Below are 18,396 nucleotides of genomic sequence, written 5' to 3' on the forward strand. Positions count from 1 at the left end.
TAAATATGCAAGTTTAACAGAAATTCAAGCATTATGCGTCTGTTTTTGAAATTTTTAAATGTAACTATATTAATGGTGATTTATTAAGAAATACTCATCATGATATTTTCCTCTGTATAAGTTTGCACTTTTAGATTTTTAAAAGGAATATTTTCCCATCCCAAATCTAGCTGCTTTTAAGGAAATCTGTCCTGGTGGAATGGGTTATACGGTTTCTGGCGTTCATAGACGCAGGCCAATCCATCACCATGTAGGTAAAGGACCTGTATTTGTCAAGCCAAAGAACACTCAACCTGTTGCTAAAAGTACTCATCCTCCACCTCTCCCAGCCAAGGAAGAGCCAGTGGAGGCCCTGACCTTCTCCCAGGAACACGGGCCAGGAGTGGCGGAGCCAGAAGGTGAGAGTGAAAATAGATCGAGGAGGTCTTGTGTGTCTTGGTTTCCCTGTCAGTACCCTTCTAGAATAGGGTTTTTAACCTCAGCACTATTGATACTTCAGAATAATTCTTAGTGAGGGGCTTCTCTGTACGTGGTAGGATGTTCAGCCCTCTCCTTGGCCTCGAACTTTTAGTTGCCAGTAGCACCGTCCCCCCTTCCAGGTGTTACAACCAGAAGGGTGTCCAGCCCCGCCAAATGTCCCTGTAGGGTAAAATGACCTCTGGTTGAGAACCACCTCTGTAGAGTAATAGGTTTGTAGCAGCTAACGCTATTCCACGGTGATCTCAGGACATGCTGGGGGCTACTTTTTCTTGGTGTTTATTCCTGAAGGGTAATTCAGATCATTTAGGGAATAGTCTTAATTCATTTCTTTGTTTAGAGGGCCATTTAATAAATAGTTATGTACTTTACAAAGTCGAATCCACAGACTTAAAGAAGTTAAAGCATTGACTGAGCTTCCATGAAATAGAGGGCAACGGACAGTCAGGGATGATGGCGCTCCAAGGAGGAGGACAGGAGAATCCATCGAAGGGATCTTGGAAGTCTCCTCGCACAGTCCTTTCATTGACTTTCTGAGAAGCCTGAGACCTAGAGAGGGAACATGGCTTGCCAAGTGTCATATGAAGCGTATGTAATGGGGCCAAGGAGCACATTTTTCCAAGAAAGCGAGTATGGCTTTATATTCTAGGAGCCTAGAGACAATTGACCTTGTCTCTAGATAAAAGCCAGCATCTCCAATTCCTTGAATATCTTTATTATCCTAAAAATGTTTCCCCCAGATAGAAAGAATAAACATTTTTAGATTTGTACAGAATATATATTTTCTTTAATGAAGCCCCTGTTGGCTTCTCACAGTTTGTTGGGTCAGAATTTAAGGTGCCCATTTATGGGTTTTGTGAGGAGAGAAGGTATCTAGGTTAGTGGAGAATCAGGAACTTGGCCAAGCTGCCTTCTAGAGAGGTCTTTTTCCAGGGCTTTGAATCTTTCTGTGTTCTGGCCTGTTTTATTTCACTGTCTCACTTGTGGCCCTTCTTGTTAGGCAGAGCAGGGAGGACCTCCCCTAGAATTGACAGTATTGACCGGTTTGCTCCTCTGCACGGGGTATCATGGCCAGATGTTTGCAACTACTCCTGCTCTGCACAGGCAGGAGGAAATGGGCTCTGGTCCAGCTTCTGCCTCAAGACTTCTTTGGTGGGTTACGCAGGGCCGACCGTTAGTTGGCTGTTCCAACCACAAGAATATAGCAGCAGTGATAAGCTATCTGGTGTCCTGATTGCTTTTGGAAGTTAGACATCTACCGACACTGAACACTGATGTTTATGGGGATGATGACTAATGAGAAAAACCCCAGTAATTGTTAATCATAAGCTTGAGGACTAATACTAAGGACTGATTAATGAGAAGCAAGTCTTTCTAAATCCAAAGGCATAACCACTCCCACCGCTTCACAATAATGTCATGACTGTGTAATATGTAATCTGTTCAACATATTGATGCTAATCTCTAATTAGATTTTATTGGCCTGTGAGTTCTTTCCCTCTAATTTAGTTAGTTTATCATACGATGCCCACAGGGCTTCAATACATACTAGGAGTACAGTACCCGGTTTTAGATCTCTTATTGAAATAAGTGGCTTTCTTTTTTAACATTAACATCAAGTATTATATATTATGATAAGGATAAGTATGTGGCCAATTAATGAAAATGCTTTTTTGATGTGGGAAGTTCCATAAAATTGAGATTAGACATAAAGTAATGTACCAGGAAGTATTGTTTCCTTTAACCTTTCCAGTTAATGAGGGAGTTGGAAACAATTTTATCACATCTACCTGAACTTTTGTAGCTAAGGAATGGTACCAGCATGGAGAGTTCGTCTTTTGGTCATGTGTAAAATTCTCCAAAATGGTAGATGACAGTAATTCTGCATTTGATTTTGTTTCATTTTTAATCCTTTTGGAGTGGCAGTGGACTTCTGTCATTTTTTAAAAATTTATTATGTTGTGAATTGACTTCAATTGTACTAATGTCTTCCTTTCTTTTCTGGTTTTAGTGGCAACTGTACCCCCTGAGAAGGTAATTCTTTCATTATTTGCAGGTCTTTGTCTTTTTACTGTCACAATGATTTCCTTTTAGAATACATATGGATTTTTTTAGACTTAAATACAGTAACATGCCTATTATTCATTATTTGGTTTGAGGAAATAAAGCATTCATTCAAGAAATACTGATTGAGCCCCTGCTACATAACTGGCACTATCCTGAGTTAAGAAAACAATCGAGAACAAATCAGACAAAACTCCTTGTTCTCATGGAACTTAAATTCTAGTGAGAGAAAAAGGTGGCACTGAAGGAATCAGAGGCTTACACAGAATTCAAGTCAGTTCGTGGCCTGGACTGTGGACGGAAGGAAAGGTTCCGGTGTGTACATGCATTTGTGAATTCTTAGGGTGCATATATACTGAGTGAAGTTCTTCTTAAGTAATAGCTAAAATTTTTTTTAAATTTTTTATTGTTATGTTAATCACCATACATTACATCATTAGTTTTTGATGTAGTGTTCCAGTAACAGCTAAAATTTAACATGCGTGTTTGATTACATTAAAAGAAGAACAGAGCTTACTCTTGGAAGTTACAATTCATTACTAGAATATTGGTTCTTAGCAATTTCAGAGAAGTATTTAGTCAGCCTATTGGTTTTTTGGCATAAAATGGGACCATGAATTGTGAGATTTATTCATAGGAAATATAGAAATTTGCTGGATCTAAGTCCTGTTTATGTAATATTGTTCCCCATCTGAATCTTGCTTTGATTCTATAATAACATGAAAATTAGATCGTTATTAAATCTTCATACATTTATATATCGCTCAGTAGACAAGAATGACAAGTGTTAGAATTTAAATGGCACAAACACATATAAATTACTATAAATAGTTTTAAAATTTTTAGCTTATGCATATAGGATAGAATAACTTCAGAGTTCTAACCTAAGTGCTAAAAGAATCCAGACAACAAAGACGTAGGATTTTAGAGTGACAGCACCCAACAAAGAAGAGCATTGTTAAATTGACCCCAAAAGAAGTACAACACATATGCATATTTTATACGCACATTTACAGCTCCTGGATTGTGTTTCTAAAGGTCAGTAGTGTGCAGTAGTTTGCAATTTTGTTGATTTTGAATTCAGTTCTGGTTGATATGGGGAAGGAATCATTCAAGGCATGAACAGACCAGCCAGCTCCCTGATAACCTCATCTTATTTATTTATTTATTTATTTTTAAAGATTTTATTTATTTATTTGACAGAGAGAGACACAGCGAGAGCAGGAACACAAGCAGGGGGAGTGGGAGAGGGAGAAGCAGGTCTCCTGCTGAGCAGGGAGCCTGATGTAGGACTCGATACCAGGACCCTGGGATCATGACCTGAGCCGAAGGCAGATGCTTAACGACTGAGCCACCCAGGCGCCCAACCTCATCTTATTTAATAATCTCTGTTTTCTTCACTGTTGAGGATGGAGTTTATGGTAACTCTCACTAAGGATCTGAAAGAGGGCCTGAACATTTTCTTCTATACTTACATTGTAAATTTTTTGGAGACGAGGCAGTGGGAAAAATGCAGTCATAGTCTTTGCGGTCTTGACTCCTCACAGAGGTCTCATGATACTAAAGATGGATGAAGAGAAAGCGGGGTAGCCCGTGGGTGGGAAATTATATGTGCAAAGGTGCGATGGAGGAGACAGCAAGAGGTCAGTTAGGGGAGCAGGAGAGGCTTGGTTGGAAGGAGAACTTGGGGCTGCTTTGGAAGGCTTGGAATCCAAACGGCAGTTGTAATCAGTGGCGAGATACCGTGCTCCTCTCTCTCGACTCTACTTGTCAAGTGGAGAAGTAGCATTGATGAGGAAGTCTGCTGTCCCGTGCTGATGGGGGAAATTCTTTCTGTAAGTTTCAGGAATCCATAAACATCTGATGATGGTCTGCTTCTTGCTGGCATTGACCATGGGCTGCAGGGAATGGGCTGCAATTGAGAGACTGATTGAGGTCACCTTTAATAGGTAATGGAAGATTAGTCTGTATTCTTTTTATTTTATTTTTTATTTATTTATTTGAGAGAGAGAGCGCGCAAGAGGGGGTAGGGTCAGAGGGAGGAGCAGACTCCCTGCTGAGCAGGGAGCCTGGTGCAGGACTCGATCCCAGGACTCCGGGATCATGACCTGAGCCAAAGACAGTTGCTTAACCAACTGAGACACCCAGGTGCCCGATTGGCCTGTATTCTTGAGGGAAAATGTGGGAAAAAGTAATAAATGCTCAGTCCTTCTAGAAGATGAATCACGGCAGGATTAACTGAGACAGGGAGACAGAGGGAGCTTAAGAGACCAATTAGATAATTATAATAAACAGGACGAGAAAGAGAGTCCAGACCGGGACAGTGGGGGCTATGGGTACGGAAAGGTCAACAAACATCAAGAGCAGTGCAGATGGGCAGAGCTTGGAACGAAGAATGAAAGAGCAAGGACCACAAGGTGACTTGAAACCTGGCCGGTTTAATCCCTGTGGCCTTGACAGAAATGCAGACCTTGGAATGAGAACCTGCAGGGCTTTGGAGGGGATGGATTTGAGGTGCTGGTGGAAGATCTAAATGGAGTCACACTGTAAATACTCACGCCTACGAATTTGGGTTTTTGATGAGATACTCAGAGAGGTTATCTATTTTTTAAAAAGCAGAAAAGGAGATAACTGAAGTTAGGACAGCGATGAAGAGGGAAACAGACCTGGGGAGTGAGCTTTCGGGAAGATGGCAGTGGTGTGCTGGGCAGCCATGACCAAGTAACCTGATGAACACTTCTAAGGATATGGTGGCACGGGCACGCTGGCCCCACTCTGTGTGTCTGCTGGCCTCACAGTTCAATCTGCAGGAGCCCTGAGCAGCTGTAACTAGAAGCTGAGCCACAGGTGCCGCAAGCCTGTTTCTTCACCTCTGGTCTGGGGGACGAGAGGGGGCAACCTACGCGTGAGGAAGCCCTGGGTGCTTGTCCAAGCCCCTGTGTTTTTGTTGCTGTGCTTGACTACCCCTATGCTGAGAGCTGGAGGTGCAAAGTTCCTGGTTGGGAGGTTCAGAAAGGCCTTAATGACTGCCTGGCTTAAAATATTTTATTTTTATTTATTTATTTATTTATTTATTTTTTTTAAAGATTTTATTTATTTATTCATGAGCGACAGAGAGAGAGAGAGAGAGGCAGAGGGAGAAGCAGGCTCCCAAGGAGCAGGGAGCCCGATGCGGGACTCGATCCCAGGACCCTGGGATCATGACCTGAGCTGAAGGCAGACGCTTAACCATCTGAGCCACCCAGGCGCCCTGGCTTAAAATATTTTAATGTACTGTACGTTCTTGGTTATGACACATGTGCAGTACCCATTAGTTACTCTGCAAAGTGTGGCTGGTCATCTTCCTAGGGCAGAGCACCATGTCCAGGAGAGGATAGTTTAGTTTTCCTTTGGGGTTAGTTTTGCCTTGTTTGAGACCAGATGTTGGCCCCTGAGCCAACGCATTTGTTTACAACGTCTGAAGGGACCTTTTGCTTTGGGCCCCTGGGCCATGGGTGAGGGTGTGTACGTGGGTCAGCGCTGTTGGGGGAATCAAAGGCTTGCTACAAAAGTGGCTCAGCAACACTTTGTATGTGTATTTTTTTTCCCCCACATGATTGCGCAGGTTGTTGTCCAATGTACTGTGATATTTGTTGCCTTTCTAAGAGTAGAATTAAATAAAGATAGTAATATGTGAACATTAAAGATAATTCCTACTTTAAGTTCTCTCTCTCTTTTTTTTCTTTTTAATACAACCACCCAGGAAATACCTTCATTGGATCAAGAGAACACCAAAGTTGAGCCTGGTCAACCCCAGCTTTCTCCAGGCATCTCAACTATTCATCTGCACCCACAGTTTCCAGGTAACCTCTGTTGATCTGTGCTATTTGTAAGAGTATTATCAGTGAATAAAAGAGTAAGATAAGGATTCTTTTGTCTTTGATTTTAAAGTTTGATAAATCATTAGAATTCATATGTGAAATGCCATGTGAAACATACACTTAAGTATATTAATATACTTGTAATGTTAGTGTGGGGATGGTCATGTAAGTTTTAGAAGACTAAAAGGAAGGTAAGTTTCTCACGATTTTCTGTGGCCAGGAGTAGGTATATATTATTAGAACGCTTTTGAAGGTCATCATTTGATGAAGTGTCATTTTTCTTGGCTTCTGAATTGTTCTCATATTTTCTTACTAAATGTTGAAACTGAGGCTATAGATTAATACCAGGAGCTTTAGGGATCTCTAAGAGTCTTTAATTATCCAAGCACGACTGTGGTATGTTACTAGAATTAAATTATGCTTGCATTTTGGGATGGGATCTCAAAGCACCTAACAGGCTTTAACTTTTTTCATCCCCTCTTTCCTCATGTAGTAGTGATTGAAAAAACATCACCTCCTGTGCCTGTGGAAGTAGCTCCTGAAGCTTCTACATCAAGTGCCAGCCAAGTGATTGCACCTACTCAAGTAACAGGTAGGTATGGTATTCTGTTCCACAGCCTGTGCGGGAGACATAGGGGTGAGCCTCCTGTTAAATGTAGTATCACAGTTGTGTCAAATGTATGAGATTGCTCATGGCAGGGTGAGTCATAATAGCAAATACTTGGAAATAATCTAAATACTGTTAAAAAGGAGGAGCATTTAAATAAATTATGGTACATATACAGTGAAATATTACATAGCTGTTAATGTTGTAAAAGAATATTTAATGTCATGAGGAGATGCTTGTGGCAAAATGAGCAATACGGAACATAGTATGATTCCAATTTTATTTTTTAAATGTTTACAAACACAGAAAGAGAGACAGAAAGCACATCAAAGAGGTGCCTGGGTGGCTTGGTCAGTTAAGCATCTGCCTTCGGCTCAGGTCATGATCTCGGGGTCCTAGGATCGAGCCCCACATCGGGCTCCCTGCTCAGTGGGGAGCCTGCTTCTCCCTCTCCCTCTACCACTCCCCCTGCTTGTACTCTCTCTCTCTCTGTCAAATAAATTAGTAAAATCTTAAATAAATAAAACACAAAAAAATAAATAAAAAAGTACATCAAAGTGTTCATCACCAGTTAATAGGATCGTGGATAATCTTTGTTCTCCGATATATTTTTATATATTTTCAAAATTCTTTATGATAATTTTAATCAGTGACACATTATAAACATTTATCATAATGTGAAACAAACCAACAGCATAAGAGTCAATATCCTTGATGTATAGTGAGCTTTTATAGATCAGCAATAAAAATACTAATAGAAAAATGGGGAAATAATATAATCAGATAATTTATAGAAAAACATATAATAGGAAATGTCAACCAGTAATCAAAGAAATGCAGATTAAAATAATTATTATCAAATTAGCATTTAATTTTTACTAGAGTAAAATTGAAGTCAAACACATTGCCAAAAGGAATGTAAACTGGTCAATGTTTCTGGAAAGCACAAACTGGCATAATGTATCAAGAATTTTAAAAATGTTCAGGGGCGCCTGGGTGGCTCAGTCATTGAGCGTCTGCCTTCGGCTCAGGTCGTGATCCCAGGGTCCTGGGATTGAGCCCCGCGTTGGACTCCCTGCTCGGCGGGAAGCGTACTTCTCCCTCTCCCACTCCCCCTGCTTGTTCCCTCTCTCGCTGTCTCTCTCTCTCTGTCAAATATAAGTAAAATCTTTGAAGAAAAAAAAAATATTCAGGGGTGCCCGGGTGGCTCAGTTGGTTAAGCGACTGCCTTCAGCTCAGGTCATGATCCCGGAGTCCTGGGATCGAGTCCTGCATCGGGCTCCCAGCTCAGTGGGGAGCCTGCTTCTCCCTCTGACCCTCTCCCCTCTCATGCTGTTTCTCTCTCTCTCTCTCTCGCTCTCTAATAAATAATAAATAAATTTTTTTAAAAAAATGTTCAGAACTTTTGATCCAGTAATCCTATATTAAAATATCTAGTGTGAGGAAATAATGTCCCTAAAGACTGAGATAATGTTTATATAAATGGATACTTACCACAGCACCAGGTAGAATAGAGAAAAAGTAGAAACAATCTAAACATTTAACTATAGGGAAGTAGATAATTATGTTACATCTATGCATTAGAACATGATGCTGCCATCAAATGCAGTATTTTTGAAGAATTTTTATTAAAATCTAGCAGCAAATGGTCACAAAATACTGTTAAACGTGAGATGAAGTATATGAAAATGCAGGAATGTAGAATACTATTGCCAGTTATATAAAAAAGACTTATACATTGAGAAAATACTGGAAGAAAATATGCCAGATATTAGCAGTGATTATTTTTTATAGTAGGATCCAAGAGGTTTGGGGGTATTGGTAGAATCTTTTCTATTTTCCATATACTGTATAATGGGCAAATATTCTATAGTCAGAAAAAGATCACCAAGATGTGTCATGCCAACTTAAGGTCAGGATGAAGTTGGCCGTGTATAACAAAAAGTTAATAGAGGAATTTGCAGACTTTCTTAAAATATTCTTTCCTCAGAAACATGATATGTATAATTTTTCAAGTAAAAATGTGCTTGGTGTGTTAATTAGACAAATTATAGCGATCATTTCACAATGTGTGTGTATATCAAAACATTAAGTTGTACACCTTAAATATGTATATGTTTTATGTTGAAAACAGTACAATTACATAAAATATGTAAAATAAATTATATAAAATATGTAATTTTTATATGTTAAAAAAACTTTTGGCTATTTTCTCAAAAATGTGGATGTAAGTTCTCTTAGATATTTGAACTGAGATGTCAGACTGGAAAGTATTTTGTTTTTTTGAGAGAAAAACAGAGTGCATGTCCAGAGTGGATGGGGCGGGGTGATGGGGGTGGGGGAGGGAGAGGGAGAGGGGGAGAGAGAGAGAATCCCAAGCTGGCTCCAAGCCCACGAAGAGCCCCTCACGGGGCTTGATCTCAGGACCCGTGATGTTGGTCTTGAGCCGAAATCATGAGTTGGATGCTTAACCAACTGAGCCACCCAGGTACCCCTGGAAGGTGTTTTTATTTTATTTTATTTATTTTTGAGATTTTATTTATTTATTTGAGAGAGAGAGAATGAGAGATAGAGAGCACGAGAGGGAAGAGGGTCAGAGGGAGAAGCAGACTCCCTGCTGAGCAGGGAGCCCGATGTGGGACTCGATCCCGGGACTCCAGGATCATGACCTGAGCCGAAGGCAGTCGCCTAACCAACTGAGCCACCCAGGCACCCCTGGAAGGTGTTTTTAAAAAGCACCTGTGTGTTCCAAGATGAAATGCACTCGACAGAGGAGTGTGGAGTCGCATCATGGACCACAGTGTGTTTTTACCCAGTTCAGGGCACCTGTAGCCAGAGCCGTAGCCTTCCCCAGTTACTGCATTGCAACCGCTCTTTGATTTTACTCTTAATATTGAGTTAAGTGATAGAGAAATATCAGATCTTCTCAGTGCTTCTAGAGTGATACAATGATACGATAGTGTTTGTTTTTTAATGGCCATGGCTAAAACCGTTTCTCTATTCTGAAGTCATTTATGTGTCTGCTCGCTTTATTAAGCACATCTGTGAGAGGCTCTGCTATGCGCTGTAACATACACAATGATGTAATACACCATCTTGGACAGCAAGGATCTTCTCACTGTTGACCTCATATTATTAAAAAGGAAAATTGCAGTGTGACAATGTAATGTACTAGGTTTAAATACTGTATTTCTATATTTCTGTTTTCCAGTGTATAAATACAGTTTTGTGCTTTTTTAACAATGGCTGACTTCAATGGATGGACTTCTTGCAAGCTAGCTTTGTAGGGGTTAAGTTTGGCTAGATAAATGCAGTTTTTCCATTTAAATGCAAATGTTATTCCGTGTGAGGAATAACAAATTGAAGTTACTTAGCTTCAACTGAACTACAGAGCTGATTTAAAAAAAAAAAAAAAAACCAAAAAAACGTAGCTGTGCTGTATGAAGTTGTTAGAAGACAGCTTAATTCGAGTTTGGCAGAGATACACGGCCAACATCTGCTATCGCATGTTTGAAGCATGAATATTTCCTTCCAGAAAAAAAGTGACGTTAAAATTTTATGCAACATTTGTAGGTGTTCCTACTTCCTATAGTAGAAGAATCTTTCTGAAACAATCCTTAGGGAGAATATTATAGTCTTTGAATTAAAATGGTTTGCAACTTTAGAGCTACACAATCATCGGTAATCTACACTAGAACAAGAAGACTGTTTTATGTCAAATTTAAATTAAACTGTAGATGTTCCCATTGATTTGATATGAGAGCCAAACATGTAGATTGAGGGAGCAATCCGATCAGCTCTGTCCGGAATGTTACACAATGGTTTTTTCCCCTAAAACACAGAGGAGGTAAATCTTACTTGTCACTGTTCGTTTGTCTCACAAGTTGAAGAAAGGAATAGAATATTACATAGGAATCTAAAATAAACAAATCAGCTCCACATTGCTCAGTGACAATATCTTTATGGTGGTGAGATTGGAAGGAGCCTTTGCAGATTTCTTCAGACACACTTTGACATGTTATAATTATAAAGTGAGCCACATATTTGCAGGACATAAGTATGATATTTTCCACTCTTAACAGCTGATTTGGTGGCTTGCGACATTATTGGCATACTGTTTCCAAATAAATTATACATTTCAGCATATAAATTCTTGATTTAGCATAGTGTCTTAATAGCTCAAGGGTAGGTTGGAAAATCAAACCTCTGGCAAATATTTACAAAGTGGAAACATCTGTTTCAATTGTTGTGGGACAATTTATGCTCATTATGGGGCAGCTAGGAAGCCGGGGCATTTTTGTAAACCTTTCCATGAGTTAACATTTGATGCCTTCCTCCTCTTCTACCCAGACTTCCTCCATGGCCCTCGAATAACAGCCAGAAATTATTCTTTGACTTCCATGACTACCATGTGGAAACCTTTGTAATTATCATGGCCCAAACATTATAAAAACTATTTGCTCATCAGAGCTTTTCCAGAGCTCAGAATTGACCCCTTTAAAAAATGTTTGTTCCTAAAGCGTATTGCCGGCGTCCTTACGGCTTCAGTAAGCTATGTTTGCTGATGGAAAATGAACTCCTTTTTTCATGTAAAATCACTGTACTTTAATATTTCCAGGCTTTATTAATTAATTAATTAATTCATTAATTTACTTTGAGTAATCATCTGATGAGGAAAAAAGCCAAAGGTCAGCATACTCATTTTCATATTTTGGCAAAAAGCTTTCTTTTTCATTTTTAAAAAAAATATAATAAAGATACCAAACTCTTAAATCCACTGTTGGCCTTGTTGCTGGGATAAGTAGAGTATTTGGTTTTCCACTGGCTTTTGGTCATGACTCTTTTTCCAGGTTTTAAATGGCACTCTGGTGAAAGAAACAGAATATGGTCCTTGACCTGGTGAAAGTTAAAGTTGTCTCAGGGGCACAGAGAGTAAAGAAAGTGTCAGGTGGTCCTGAGGATCAGGGGACATGTGGTGGGCGTTAGGGATGAATCCAGTGGGAAGAGCATCTTGATGATCTCTTTGGGATACCAAACATGTTAAAGAAGACTAGACATTTTCATTAACTAGAGTACCCTGGAGACCAATAATTAGTGCTTCCTATATGAGGCTTTGCCATAATTCTTGTGCTTATGTCCACACAGTCTGCTCAAAGAAATGTACATTTCAGCATAAGCTGATTCATTATGTGGAAACAGGTTCACATCCCTATGTATGAGTGACCTCTTAGAAAAATAAAAAACATAATGTCTTTTCCCTAAAAAAACATGGAAAAATGAGAGAATTTTTCCAATTCTTCCTCAAGACAATACCTCAGGACTCGCCTTTCTGTGTAATACATCCTGGAGAATGAAAATCTAATAGAAAAGGAGGGGAAAGCACAGGAAGAGGTGATTAGGAGACTTGTTTTAAAAGTTCTGAGGTGTTTTGAAGGTGTTACAACTCTTCTTTCTACTTACAAGGGTGGAGTCCTGCCTCACAGATGGATGGAAGGAAGCTCTGAGGCCAAACTGATGAAAGTTATATGAATTAATCACTTATATAAAAAAATGGGACAAACGGGGTAGAAAATCAAGTATATTTTAGTACATGTCCCTCCACTCCTTTGATGTATCTCTTAGTACCCTCTAGTGGTGTCAGAGTAACATTTTCTTAACATATGTTAGTGCCCTGCCAACTGGGAATAACCCTTTTTTTTTTAGTGCAAAAAGGTGGTGTTTTTTTTTCTTTAAATTTTTTATTGTTATGTTAATCACCAGACATCATTAGTTTTTGATGGGATCAACCTTTTTAAGCTGTATCTCTATATACTTTATCTGTGAGGTAATCAGCTAAAGATCCTCAAACATGCCTCATAAATATCCTCATAGCTTCTATTTAAGATACTAAAATGGAAGGTAAGGCCATTATATTCACTTCATTTCCTAAGACTAAGCAGTATACTTCTTAAGTATTTCTCCTATTTTAGAGCTGATGTAAAAAGAAACAATTTAAATATGTTGGCAGACTGTGGTGTAAGAATGTATTATATTTGAATTAAATATCACATAGTTTTGAAGATTTTTGTTCACACATGTAAAACTTCCATTCTAAAGCTATGCTTGAAAAGTTATAGATATTTGGTAATCAACAGGTTGGTATGTATGGGCGTTGGGGCAGTGAGTCACGCTCCGGTGTTGCATGAAAACCCCAGATTTATAGCCTTTGAACTTGTGAATCCTTGCCTGACTGTATTAATTCATCTTCTGATCTTTCTTTTTGCAAATCTGATCAATATGTCTTTTCTGTTTTATGAAAATGGCAGAGAAAACTCTAGAGGAAGATCAGTAATCACAAAGATAATCGAGAAAAGTAAATACGAATAATTTTCAGAGAAGGTGTCTTCCTACAATATGGAATAGATGGTTAGAGATGTGATTTTCACACTGTTCTAGTAAAGAATTCCTATAAACAGAGAAGAGAACTCTTACCTAAGTGTCTAGGATTATAACCTAGAGAAGATTACCTTTTACCTTCAGATTTTTGTGGCATAGAAATGATCATTTTTTTAAGGAAGACTTCTGATTATAAAAGTAATCATACATGCTCATTGTAGAAATTTTGAAAAATGCCGAAAAATATAGCAGAAAATACTAATCCCCATAATCATAACATTGAGATTTCTTTCTTTCCTGTCTTCTTTTCTGTATAATATTGTAATTTAGATTATATTCTGTATTTGTAACCAACTATTTTTTTTTTAACAAATCAGCATTTTCCTATCCTGTCAATGCTTAATTATGCTCTATATGTTTCATAATTCATTTTTTGCATTACTGCCAGTCACTTAACTTTAAGCAGTCATGTTAATTACCCATGTCTTTAGCCTTTTGAATTACGGTATGTTTTCTGTGACTTTACATTATACAGACTAAGCCAGTCTATTTTTCTGATAGTGAATTAGCATAAATAGGCTCACTAAAGGTATTAATTTGTAAATGCGTGACATCCAAGAAGATACTGCAGCTCTGTATTCATATGCTTCCTTTTAAAGTCTAGCAACTTTCCAAATGATTTGCACCAATTGTCTTAAAGTCACAGCACAGTGAATAACACTTGATGAGAAATGAATAATGTGGTTTGGGTTTTTGGAAAGCAACCTCAGCCCTAAGTTGGGTCATTTCCATAGGGAGTCTTTGTTAAAGCACTGTTTTTTCACATCCTCATGAAGAATGCATTGTAGGTTACTGGTGATGGTAGCATACCTGTTTTTCTGTTTCAAACCACAGACCCCTCCAGGGAGGCTGTTGCTCTAGCTTGTGCTTAAGGCCCTGGTCTTCTTACACTGGGCACTTGGACACACCCATGGCCGAATGCCTTTTTAGCATTGTTTGCTTTGTGATGGCAATGGGATAATAGTCCAAGGTAACATTGTTATTGTTATTCCAGGTGTACAAAATAGGAATTCAACAATTCTCAGTGCTCACCACAAGTGTGCTCTTAATCCCCCTCCCCTATTTCACCCATCCCCCCACCTAACTCCCCTCTGGGAACCATCAGTTTGTTTTCTATAGTTAAGAGTCTGTTTCTTGGTTTGTCTCTTTTTTTCCTTTGTTCGTTTGTTTTGTTTCCTCAATTCTGCGTATGAGTGAAATCACATGGTATTTGTCTTTCTCTGATTGACTTATCTTACTTAGCATTATGCTCTCTAGAATCCATCCATGTTGTTGCAAATGGCAAGATTTCATTCTTTTTATGGCCGAATAATATTCCATTGTATATATATATATACCACATCTCCTTTGTCCATTCACCTGTCAATGGATACTTGGGCTGCTTCTATAGTTTGACGATTGTAAATAAAGCTGCAGTAAACATCCGGGTGTGTGTATCCCTTTGAATTAGTGTTTTCATTTTCTTTGGTAAATACCCAGTAGTGGAATAACTAGATCATATGGTAGTTCTGTTTGTAATTTTTTGAGGAACCTCCATATTGTTTTCCCCAGTGGCTGCACCAGTTTGCATTCCCACCTACAGTACACGAGGGTTCCTTTTTCTCCATGTCCTCACCAACACTTGTTTTTTGTGTTGTCGATTTTAGCCAGTCTGACACATGTGAGGTGATATCTCATTGTGGTTTTGATTTGCATTTTCCCTGATGATAAGTGATGTTAAACATCTTTTCATGTGTCTTTTGGCCATGTGTAGGTCTTTGGAGCAATGTCTTTTCATGTCTTCTGCCCATTTTTAAGTGGATTATTTGTTTTTTTGGTATTGAGGTGAACAAGCACTTTATATATTTTTGGATACTAAGCCCTTATCAAGGTATATCATTTGCAGATATTTTCTCCCATTCAGCAGGTTGTCTTTTAGTTTTGTTGATTGTTTCCTTTGCTGTGTAGAAGCCTTTTGTTTTGATAAAGTCCCAGTAGTTTATTTTTGCTTTTTGTTTTCCTTGCCTCAGGGGACATATCTAGAAAAATGTTGCTACATCCGATGTCAGAGAAATTACTGCTTGTGCTCCCTTCTAGGGTTTTTATGGTTTCAGGTCTCGCATGTAGGTCTTTAATGGCTAACTTTCATTGAGCTTGTATAGTGTGCCAGACATTGGGTTATGCACATTATTTATCTTTGAACCTGACACTCAGGTTGGTTCTCTGATTATTCCCATTTATCTTACATTCAGAGAAGTGAGACATAGAATGTTTGAGTAACTTGCCCCCGTGTTATAGATTTAAGAAAGGGCAGCAAGATTTGTGTTTGCACTGTCTGCACACCTGGGCTTCTACCAGCTGGCCTGCCCCGCACCCCACCCCCCGCCGCCGCCATGATGCCATTATAACTCCTTACAAAGATCATTGAAAACAGACTGTCTTAGGAGAGTAATTCCTCTTAGGAGGACACTTTTGAGTCCTCAGGTACTTTAAAGTTGTCATGTATCCTTTTGGTAATGAAGCTCATTTTGATGGCCTTCATTCAGTGTGGACTCCTGTGACCCTGCCTCTACCATGGTTGTGTTCCCCAAATGGAGTGAGGACCCAGGGCCAATCTGCTCAGGCCTTACAGAAGAAGTGAGTTTCACACAGGAGTCATTAAGAGCACAAGGAAAGATTTTAGCAGAGAAGATCGGGAAGAAGATTCTACTTTATCAACATAAATATGCTCATGTTGAAATTGGTAAATTAAGAGTGAGTTACACCCCAAAGTTTGGCTTTGATTAGAAGTGGTAAAACTTCCTTGAGAATTAAAGAGAAATTTTGGAGGAGGTTCGACATAGTTGTTGGAAACTGAATTTGACCTGCTAATGAATAAAAAGTTACCACATATTTCTTATCAGGGGGACTCACCTGATGGTTCTGAGTCCATCATACCAGATGAACTGGAGTGGATAGAAACTCAATGTTGCACAGCCTGGTGAATGTACCAAATGTCACTGATGGTAAATTTCACACTGTACATATTTTACAATAATAATAAATAATTAATTTCCAAAAGGAAAAAAAAAAGAAACTCATTGTGGGCCATCTTAGAAGTTAGAAAGAATTGATTATCTTACAACTTCCAAAATGCCCTTTTTCTGAGTTACTATCCATTCCAGTTCAACTTAGAAGTTGTTTCATTAGGAGTTATTGATGATTTTGGGTGAGACTAACTGAGCAATTATGAAGTAATCAAATTTATACTTGATTTTAGAGGTCACCATCTTTTTTTGTTGAAGTAAAGTTGACACACTGTTGCATTAGATTCAGGTGTATAATCTAGTCATTGGACAGGTCTCTTTGCTATGCTGTGCCCACAACAAGTGCAGCTACCATCTGTCACCACCCAGTGCTATTGCAGTACCATCAACTAGATTCTCTGTGCTGTGCCTTTCATCCCAGTGACTTCATCTTTCCGTAACTGGAAGCCTGTATCTCCCACTCCCCTTCAGCCACCTTGCCCAACCCCCACCCTCCTCTCCTTTGGCAACCATCAGTTTGTTCTCTGTATTTATAGGTCTATTCGTGCTTTTTTGTTAGTTTGCTCATTTGTTTTGTTTTGTTTTTAGATTCCATATATAAGTGAAATCATGTGGTATTTGTCTTTCTCTGACTTACTTCACTTAGCATAATAGTCTCTAGGTCCATTCATGTTGTCAAAAATGGCAAGATCTGATTCTTCTTTATGGCTGAGTTATAGTCCACTGTGTATATATACCACATCTTCTTTATCCATTCATCTTTCGGTAGACAGTTGGGTCTCTTCCATATCTTGGCTATTGTAAATAATGCTGCAATAAACGTAAGTGTGCGTGTATCTTTTCGAAGTAATTTTTTATTTTCTCTGGATAAATTAGAGGTGATTTTTGTCTTCTAATTACATACCTGATGATAAGCTAATCAGGAAATGCAAAGGAATGGTTTGAAAGCAATGAAATCTTAGTTGATATCTGTTTTTTCCTCTATTATTTATTTTTAAGAAATCAATGAATGTACTGTGAACCCCGATATCTGTGGAGCAGGACACTGCATTAACCTGCCCGTGAGGTATACCTGTATATGCTATGAGGGCTACAAGTTCAGTGAGCAACAGAGGAAATGTGTTGGTAAGAGATGCTTTTAGTAGATGAAATTATTAAATATCAAATATTTACACATTAAGAACATGTTTTATGTAGTTATCATGGGAAATGTTATTGTGTTTAATTTTTAAAAATTTTTATCCCTGAACTAAGGGAGCCCAAAAAGAGGTTTGCTAATCTCCTGGGATGCTCTTATCTCCTGGCTCAATGCTCCCTACCTGGCCAAATGTAATACAATTAGATAAAGGTGGGGAAAAAAAAGATAAAGGTGAAAAAATTTCCAAAGATTTCTAGGTATAATAATATAATAAAATATAGATAAAATAATATAATAAAATGATAGAAATATCTACCTACAAACATGTATTTAGCAAAACCAAAATAAAATTAATATATACTGCAGTAAAGACTTATACTCATGTAAGTGCATAAAATCTGATTCCTAAGAGCAATTTCTAAACTGAAAATAAGTTGACACAAAACTGTTAATGAATTTACAAATACAGGATCTTGTCCATGGTTCTTTGGAAAAAAAGTATCTCAGAGGTATAATAGCATTATGGAACTCATTTCAGTGCATATGTTAACACTAAATTTAATTTCTCTCTTTTTTAGAAAAAGGAAATTTAGCACTAAGAATTATAAAGCAACAGAGGTGTATACCCAATTAATATAAAGTAACAAAGGTGTATACCCAATTAATATGGCTTTAGTGTGCTAAATGCCATTATGCAAGATGTGTGACTTGTGTTATTTTGTATATATATGTGGTCAAGAGGAGTATCCACCTGCGCCATCCCATGGCTGTTTCTCTTGAATTTGCGTACATCCTATGTATTCTGTTTAG

General features: G+C 38.5%; 1 protein-coding gene across 12 annotated transcripts in view; it reads left to right on the forward strand.

The window, feature by feature from the left end:
* The window catches only part of LTBP1 (latent transforming growth factor beta binding protein 1), a 387,020-nt gene that overhangs the window by 258,780 nt on the left and 109,844 nt on the right, over window positions 1-18,396 (forward strand). For 9 of the 12 annotated variants that reach the window (XM_073897251.1, XM_073897253.1, XM_073897250.1 and 6 more), the window contains 5 exons: window positions 171-398; window positions 2,489-2,511; window positions 6,284-6,383; window positions 6,895-6,993; window positions 17,448-17,573. In XM_073897251.1, coding sequence (XP_073753352.1) covers window positions 171-398; window positions 2,489-2,511; window positions 6,284-6,383; window positions 6,895-6,993; window positions 17,448-17,573 — 576 coding nt within the window. The remainder of the gene's footprint in view (window positions 1-170; window positions 399-2,488; window positions 2,512-6,283; window positions 6,384-6,894; window positions 6,994-17,447; window positions 17,574-18,396) is intronic. The other 3 variants (XM_025868030.2, XM_073897256.1, XM_025868029.2) reach the window with 1 other exon arrangement.

Source organism: Callorhinus ursinus, unplaced genomic scaffold, assembly GCF_003265705.2.
Source record: "Callorhinus ursinus isolate GAN/ISIS: 27379988/994484 unplaced genomic scaffold, GSC_fseal_2.0 scaffold10, whole genome shotgun sequence".
Taxonomy (NCBI): Eukaryota; Metazoa; Chordata; class Mammalia; order Carnivora; family Otariidae; genus Callorhinus; species Callorhinus ursinus.